At 36.5% G+C, this 8,693-nt stretch overlaps 3 protein-coding genes across 3 annotated transcripts in view; all 3 read left to right on the forward strand.

The window, feature by feature from the left end:
- The window catches only part of LOC109581929 (uncharacterized), a 2,248-nt gene extending 1,344 nt beyond the window's left edge, over positions 1-904 (forward strand). The window contains exon 4 of the mRNA XM_019996434.1: positions 373-904. Within this exon, the coding sequence (XP_019851993.1) occupies positions 373-602 (230 nt within the window). The 3' untranslated portion in view covers positions 603-904. The remainder of the gene's footprint in view (positions 1-372) is intronic.
- A 328-nt stretch (positions 905-1,232) lies between these two features.
- On the forward strand, positions 1,233-6,368 carry LOC109581950 (uncharacterized). Its single transcript, XM_019996461.1, has 5 exons — positions 1,233-1,385; positions 1,438-1,605; positions 3,504-5,776; positions 5,887-5,929; positions 5,979-6,368. The coding sequence occupies exons 1-5, from the start codon at positions 1,358-1,360 to the stop codon at positions 6,251-6,253; spliced, it is 2,787 nt and encodes a 928-aa protein (XP_019852020.1). The 5' UTR covers positions 1,233-1,357; the 3' UTR covers positions 6,254-6,368.
- Positions 6,369-6,394: 26 nt separating this feature from the next.
- LOC109581949 (uncharacterized) overlaps positions 6,395-8,693 on the forward strand; it is a 5,428-nt gene continuing 3,129 nt past the window's right edge. Inside the window, exons 1-4 of the mRNA XM_019996459.1 lie at positions 6,395-6,538; positions 6,595-6,687; positions 7,077-7,344; positions 7,393-8,293. Of these exons, the coding sequence (XP_019852018.1) occupies positions 6,419-6,538; positions 6,595-6,687; positions 7,077-7,344; positions 7,393-8,293 (1,382 nt within the window). The 5' untranslated portion in view covers positions 6,395-6,418. The remainder of the gene's footprint in view (positions 6,539-6,594; positions 6,688-7,076; positions 7,345-7,392; positions 8,294-8,693) is intronic.

Below are 8,693 nucleotides of genomic sequence, written 5' to 3' on the forward strand. Positions count from 1 at the left end.
ATTTTTAAAGGTACTAAAAATCAGGCAAAAGACACTGTACTATAGCACAGGGTATTTCATCAAAAATGGCCAAAATTGACTAGGAGAGAATTTTTCATTTTTTAAATTTTTTTTCTGATGCATACTCATGTTTTAATTTTGTGTAGACAGTTTAAGTTGATTCCGATCAAAATTAATTTTTAATGAATTTTTAAAGTTCCTCAAAAATTGGACCAAGGACCCTGTACTATTACTACAAGGTATTTAACTTTCTATTCTATACAATAGTAGAACATCTAAATGTATACGCATCAAAAAAATTAAATGGAGAATTCCCTCCTAGTCACTTTTGACTAATAATTGCGCACATTAATTTTATTAATTTCCCTATAGGTGATCCTATAGGATCTAACACAATTATTGAAGTTGGAGAATGGCTTGAAAAATCTGATATAGATGCATCTAGACTTGCTGAAGTACTACAAACTGAAGCACCTCCAGATCTTAGTGACAAAAAGAAAGCTGCCATGATAATCCTGTTGGCTTGGGAGGAGAAATGTGATAACACTTCTCTTCTGGAAGAAAAATTGGAGGAAATAGGAATGACACAACCCCACAAGTAGCACTATACTAAATTATAGTATAAACTCATGCATGTGTGTGAACTAAAAAATAGATACAGATTTTATTTATAAAGCAATTTTCAAATTTTTAATAATATTTTATAGCAACCATTAAAGTTATCTGGGTCACTACTGATCATACTGTGAATAAACAACACCTATGGAGATAATAATAATAATGATTGAGTTAATAGAAGCATGTTTTGTAGCAAAACACAACAGTTTCTCATAGCAGTAGCAGATGCAAGATCCCTAGAAACCAACTTTTAAATTGATCAATACTTATGCATACCAATGAAAATGGTTTTATGTAGTACATGCATGTACAATATTGTTATTTATATTTTTATAGATTCTTTCAAGGCCTCCAAGTTAGCCAATCTTGTAGTTAAGTTGTCAGAAAGGATTGTGCATGACAAAAGTCAACTCAAGCTGTTGAATATTATTGCAAACAAAAAAAGGAAATTTGGGATAATATAAAAGTGAAGAATGATGGATTGGTAGCATTCCTAATGTTGCTGATGCACTGGATGGAGAACTGCAAGGGATTAAAGACTGAGCTTGAAGTGCGCCTTTAAAGCTTTACATATTTACAATAAAAATTCTTTTAATTCATTGATTTTAGGCTGCTTTATTTATTTATTTCCTGAATTTACGTTATTAATGTGTTGGGTGTGGAAATCTAAATCTAAATTAATATTCACTAATTTAATTATTTTGTTTTCATGTTTTGACTTTTGGGAAAGAATCAATCAATGGCTGACAACCGATCTGACAACAGAGGTAAGTTGGTTTTACACTTATAATCAGTTAATTAATGTACATGCATACTTAGAGGATGATTATCTAACTGAACCTGAACCAGTTGCCGTTAGTCCTGCTGCTGATGAAGGTGGCTCTCGGTTTCTAACAAGCGACGGCGGGGAGTATGTTTACCAGGAAACAAGTGATTTTGATGATGTCGTTGAGGATATACCTGTCTCGCTTCTTATCAAACCACTTAGTAGGTCTTCTATGATTAGTGCCAAAATTTGTATAACTTAATCATGGTTTCCCACAAAGCATGCTAAGTGAAGTAACTTGAACAGCATGAGTGTCATGATAAGCAGGGAGGTGGCTAAACAAAACTAGCTTCAGTAGCCACGTACTTGTGTCGACAGTATCGTGCTAGCGTGTCAAGCTAGCACGATGTCGACACAAGTACATGGCTTTGGGGCAACTTTTAAATCAATTTTGATCAAAATCAACTCAAACTTGCTAAAGGCCTTTTCACACTGGCACAAGTAATCCACATTGATGTGCATTAATCGTGTTCACACTAGAGTGGTTTTCAATTGATGCACATCAGTCTCACTTCACCTCCAGAGGTGGATTGATGTGAAGTGATGCGCTTTGATCAATGTGCATCAAAGCGCTTTGAAAATTGTGCCAGTGTGAAAAGGCCTCTAGTGTGAACACGATCAATGCACATTATTTCAGCTGTATCAACAAAGCGCATCAAAGCACTTTGAAAACTGTGCCAGTGTGAAAAGGCCTTAAATAACATAAGAACATGTATATGTAACAGAAGAAATTAATCATAATTTTCTCCTAGTCATTTTTGACAAAATTTGGCCAAAGACCCTGTACTATCGGGCTGTCTATGTTGGTTGCTTTTTATGTAACGCAGGGGAGTGTTAACATAAAATCGCTAATGTCTTAAGAGGGTAAGCTAAGAGCTAGTTAATGGCATGGTATGTTAGATGATTGTAATCAACAAACCACAAAGACATTGGGACATTGTACTTAATATTTGGGGGTTAGTATGTTAATCGAATTGGAATTATCCGCGCCAGGGCCAATGTTGGGGAGCAACCAATTATATAATGTGATTGTGATGGCACATGCATTTGTCATGATATTTGTTATGGTGATGCCGGTAATAATAGGGAGATTTGGGAATTGATTGGTGCCGTTGTATATATGGGCGCAGGACATGACATTTCGACGACTAAATAGCATATGTTTCTGGTTATTGCTACGTTATTATTAGGTTCCGCCTTTATAGAACAAGGGGTGGGGACAGGGTGAACAGTATATCCACCACTGGCAAGCGTATACAAGGACTTTGGCCCAATTTTTGAGTAACTTTTAAAATTTGTAAAAAAATCCAATTTTTTGAATCAGCTCAAAATTTCCATGCAGCACAAGAACGTGTACCATAGGGTGCCTTTTTTCGAGGGCTATAAATTTCGCGGATTTCACGATTTTTTTAAAGATTCGCGAAAATTACTTTCGTGAAAATCAAATTAATATGGTACATGATAGCAGATGGCATAAATTCGTGAAAATTAAATCCGCGAAATAAAAATCCACGAAATTTATAGCCCTTGAAAAAAAGGCGCCCTACGGTATGTGTATTACAAAATTATAAAAATTGAAAATATTTTCCATGGATTTTTGAAAAATACCCTGTGTATTTGTCAAAATTTTGAGCAACTTTAAAATCCACTGACCTGCATGAGCACTATGGGAAACCCTGAAATAATTTCTGGGCAGTGCTAGCCAAAATTCATATTTGGAATGAAAACAATCTATTTTGCATCACACAAACAACTTAATCTTAGAGCCAAAAAAGATGAGTTGTTGGCAAAGAATTAATAATGGTAATTAGTAGCTCTGCGAAGATATTGCCATAAAATAGCTGTTTTGTTTCAATCTGAGCATGCTCAATGACACATTGCACAAAATTGCCATTATAAAATGTACCTATCACTTTCTACCTATCACCTATTTTTTCTGATGCATTATTGTTGTTATTTTTGCCATGAGTTTACCACACCTATCACTTTGCACAAAAAAATTTGCCAAATATTACTCTTATCTATTAGTCAATTAATGCTATGCATATTTTATTATTAGAGGAGAAGATATCCCATGAAATATTTTGGAGACTCATCCTCAATGAAAAGGTTCCAGTGACGACAAGCCTTGTAGCAGTCATGGGTTTACCTAACTGTGGAAAGACAACAGTTTTGGAATCAGTTCTCAAACAAAAGATAGAATTAAAGGATGAGGCAGAATTAGAAATCAATCATTATTTAAACAGAAAGAGAGATGAGAAGTGTCTGTCGATATATGATTTATGTGCTCTCGGCAGTACACACCATACATTTGCCTGGTCCTTTGCCACCAATCGATATGGAGCAATATTTTCGATTCTTTGTGGTCTCATTCGCCGAAACCCATGTGTAGGAGGTATCAAGTTTGAAATAACCAGCCAGCCACCAAAATCTGTCATGGATAAGCACATTCGATGGTTGCAGAGCAAGACTAAAGAGTTACTAGAGGGCATTAAAGATGATCCTGGCAAGGTGACCCTCATTCATGATGGTGTCTCTTTTATTAATGCAATTGATGTTGGTGTCAATAAGGCTCTCTACCCATTTTTAGCTGTGATGTTGCTGCATTGCCATCGACACATTTGTCTTGCTTTCTTTTCGATGAATAGAGATGGACCTAATCTTGATGAGTATGCTGACCTACCTTCTGATCGCTATGGAGGGAGAAATGATGATGTTTTAATTATGAAAAAAAGGTCACGACTCACGTATCTCCTCCATTTTGCTACAGTTGGTTACACTCAGCAACAGCGCAATCAGGAAGAAGTACAGAATGCCACTGTTATGGTTGCAACAAGAAATGAACCGCTTGAAGATCCGAAGAGAGTGGATCAAGCAGAATCGCTTGAAGATCCCAAGATAGTGGATCAAGCAGAATTGCTTGAAGATCCCAAGATAGCGGATCAAGCAGAATCGCTTGAAGATCCCAAGATAGTGGATCAAGCAGAATTGCTTGAAGATCCCAAGATAGCGGATCAAGCAGAATCGCTTAAAGATCCCAAGATAGTGGATCAAGCAGAATCGCTTGAAGATCCCAAGATAGCGGATCAAGCAGAATCGCTTAAAGATCCCAAGATAGTGGATCAAGCAGAATCGCTTGAAGATCCCAAGATAGCAGATCAAGCAGAATCGCTTAAAGATCCCAAGATAGTGGATCAAGCCAAAAACAAAATCATCAAGCAAGCAGAATCACGGAATGTAGACCAGTTTCTAAAGAACTGGTTAGAGGTTGATGTCAATGATGAACGATCCATAGAAAAATTTGGAGAGAAGATGGAAGACCTCATCAAATACAAGTACAAGCAGCGTACCCTACTCCTTCCCCTCAGATGGATAGTGCTGAGGAGTCTAGTGGTATCACTTGACAGTAAAGGAGCAAAAGTTATGATTTTGCGTAAGAGTTTCATTATACAAAAAGCAATAGAGCTGGAGATGACAAAGAAAGAAGTTGATGATTTTTTAAAAACATTCACAGATTTCGGAAGCATCCTCTACATGCCTCAGTATGAAAAAGTTGAAGATATTGTCATTGTCAATATTTGGGAGTTCACTCAGTACCTGGATAAGCTTTATTATCCTCAGGAAAAAGAACCGTATGCTCCCAATCTGTTGAAGTATGGGATCATATCAGAATCTTCTGTCAAAAAAATTTTTTGCAAGCATCCAGAGAGTGCTGATGATTTTATGACAGTTCTTACAACAATTGCAATGGCCTCTAAAATTAAAAGTGGGAAGTCTATCTTCATTGATGATCAGCAGCAACCTGATGAGGTACACTATTATTTACCGTTAGCAAGAACTCGTGCAGAATATACACCATCAGAAGAAGAGAATGATTATGCTTTCATTGAGATAGAGAGTGTCAACTTCCCAGCCAATGTACAAGCTTGCATTAGCTACGCCATCATGGATAACAACAAAGATGCTGTTCTTATTGCCACAGACTACAGCAACATCTCACGGTTTCTATTCCAATCTGAGAGTGGCCCTCCCATTGAAATAGAGATGATATACAAAGGAAGCAAGACAAGATTAAGAATAATGAACAACTCTAACGACATACTCACATCTCCAGCAACAGTTGAAGCATGCAAAAAAGTTATTGCTGGTTCTTGCAGATGTCTTGACAGAAAAATTAATACGATACGTGACCTCAAATACAGTTTTGCTGTTCCGTGTGCATCTCCTAAAGGTGGATGTCATTTTCTCTATTATGATCGTGAGCCTCAGCTCTGTGATGCTTGCTCAGCTGGAAATAATTTCAGATTATGTTGGAGCAAAGCAGTAAAACAGGTATAATGATAGCACATACTAAGGAGCAAGTTTATTTACAATAAAATAATTATCTATGTGTCATTACTCATTAGTTGTGTTTTTATTGTTGTGTATTTTATTTCATGTAGTGTGACTTGTTAAGCAAAGGTGGTGAAGCAAGAACAAATGAAAGCAAGTATTAATTCAGTTACAGTACATTGATATTATGATTATTTTTTAGATGATCTACTGAGCTTTCAAGACATTTCTGGCATTATTACAGGCAAATATGAATTTGAGGCCTTTAAAAAAGCATTGAACATTGATGAAAGTAAATTCCCTGAATTGAGTAGTCCAGGAAATGAGGATGGCAGGAAGAAAGCAATGATGTTGATGCTGCTATTGTGGGAAAAACAAACAGACAAGCCTACTAGGCATGCTCTGATGGATAAATTAAAAGAGAATGGGTGTGATGATATTGCTGAGAAACTTAAAAACACTAGTATAGCATATTAGTTTTGAAAAACTGTAGTTGCTAGTAAATTCCGTCTTATTTTTGCATTATTATAATATTTTTAGCTGTATTTTCAATTTTAAATTATAGATTCCATTGTTGGGCGTGGCTCATAAATTTTTGTCATAGTCATTTTGGTTTTGACAACCACTTCACTGATTGCAGAGATGAGTAGAACTCAAGGTAGAACAATAGACAGTGGAACTCGAGGCATGACTTCTAATCTTGACAATGAAAGTCCTGGTGGTAATGCAGTGGAAGATTTGACGCAAAACTTGCCTCTCGCCGTAAGTAAATGTATTGTACATATATCTAACAATTCTAATTTTAAATTAACATGTAGTGGTCCAGTCCTGGTTTAGATCAAACCTGTGACAATGCAGTGCCTAAGAACACAGAAGAAGATATTTCTTCCTTATTGGGCCTGAGAAAATGTGTAAGTCATATCTTGGCAAAATCCCACCCTCATAAAACTACACTTTGTGACCATTCATGCATGCAAGGCTTGAACAGATTGTGTTTGCGGCCTGTAGCTGTTCACAGTAAAGGTGGATTTATAATTATTATTATACCAGACCTGATGTTGCGTTGACACTGCATGATTTAACTCTAATCATGTGTCAAAAGATCCACAATTGTCTAATAATGCTTTTGACTGAATTAAATTGATATGGTATGCTGGCCTAAACTGGTGCCAGATTGTAAATCCTCATCAAAAAGTAGTTGTGGCCCATGGTTTTGGGTGGTAAGGAAGTTGTAAAAATTCCTGAGGTTTAATTTTTATGGTTTCATTTGTTCATTTGTAATTCACTTACTATAATTTAGGTGCCATTCTTCTTCTCATCCCCGGAAGGCCATTCAAAGTCAGAGTTATTTCTCAGCACTCACGTTTTCAGTGAGGCTTTATCATCTTTGCCGTCACATTTTGATCGGCGTCAGTTACTCGATTTCTGTCTTTCCCTCAAAATTATTTCAAAGGAATCTCATTCACATTTGCTGCAATTAGAAACTATGACATTTCCACTGGATTGCACTTTTCTTCCTGCCTCAGAAACAATTGAAAGTTTTGACAATGTTTTGAAACTTTGGAATGGTAAGAAACTTATTGTGTCTTTCATTTTTTATTTCTATTTTGTTTCAGCAACTGAAATTATTGTGCAGCAGCTTCAGTTAGCTGCACAGTATCTAAAAGATGAAATCACTGATGCTTTACTCATTATCCTCTCATTTCGTATTTCTGCTGATCACATACAACCTCTTGCTGACTGCCTCAGTTGCTCTGTTCCTGAATCTAGTGAGTCAGTGTCTTATAAAGCTCTTAAAATTCTGTGGGACTGGAGGGACAAGGAAGCACTGCATGCCAATTGTCGTACATTAGTTAAAGCGTTTCTTGCGTCTGAGATGATACCAATTGATATTACCAGATTTGTCATTAGTTATATCAAATCAGAGCATCAGGTTCAGATATCAGTCACTTCAAGCAGTAAAAATGAAGGGGACGAACCATCTATAACACAACTGAGACTAAACTTTGCACAGTCGTACATTAAAGTTATTGAAGATATCGCACAAGAGCGCATAATCGATTGGCTGAAAGTGACAAGTGAAACTGATATTCACGTTTTCATCCTGAAGCGCTGCAACTGGGTTAATTATGACCTTCTAGAAGAGCTCGATAATGACCTTGGAAATAATAAGGTTTTTGCTATGTATGTTGAGCAATATAAGAGCACTATGAAAGATTTTAAAGTATTTCAAATTCCTTCACAATCTATTCCTGCTGTTCTGGCATCTGGTTACTCTATTTTTTTCATTCTTATTCAACCACCAATGCGAGATCTTTATTCTGGCTCGGTATTACATGAAATAAAATTGAAGTTGTCAAAGAAATTGAATACAGAAGCTGTACACATTTTAATCAGTGGCATTGTCGTCGATGAAGCAAGTCTATGGATTTGTATTTCAATTGAGGAGCAAATACTTCAAAAAGTTTCAGATGATAATATATGGAAGCATCAGAAACAGATTGATTATGATACATTGTAAGTAATGATCATAGTATATATGTATTTGTAGTATGGTGCGTGGGCGGGTCAAAGGCGCCACCAGTGCTACAACTTCCAATAACCGCCAGTGCTACAACTTCCAATAACCGCATGGTAGGAAAATGTAGCACTGTGTGGGAATATATAGTACTGCACAGTATAATATGTATGGGCTTTCCTATTAACCACAAGCTTTGATAGAGACAAATAACAGCCTCAGCTACATACACTAGACATGTAACAATAATAATAGTGATAAATGAGATCTGATCATCTTACGCTGGCCACCTGCGCGACTTTTGAAATTTCATTTGATCCGCCCACGCACCACCACAAACCAATCAAAGCACTGTTGATTCGTAGATTACGGAAATTATTACACTCGGGACGGTCTCGA

This window comes from Amphimedon queenslandica, unplaced genomic scaffold (genome assembly GCF_000090795.2).
Source record: "Amphimedon queenslandica unplaced genomic scaffold, v1.1 AMPQUscaffold_13410, whole genome shotgun sequence".
NCBI classification, from domain to species: Eukaryota; Metazoa; Porifera; class Demospongiae; order Haplosclerida; family Niphatidae; genus Amphimedon; species Amphimedon queenslandica.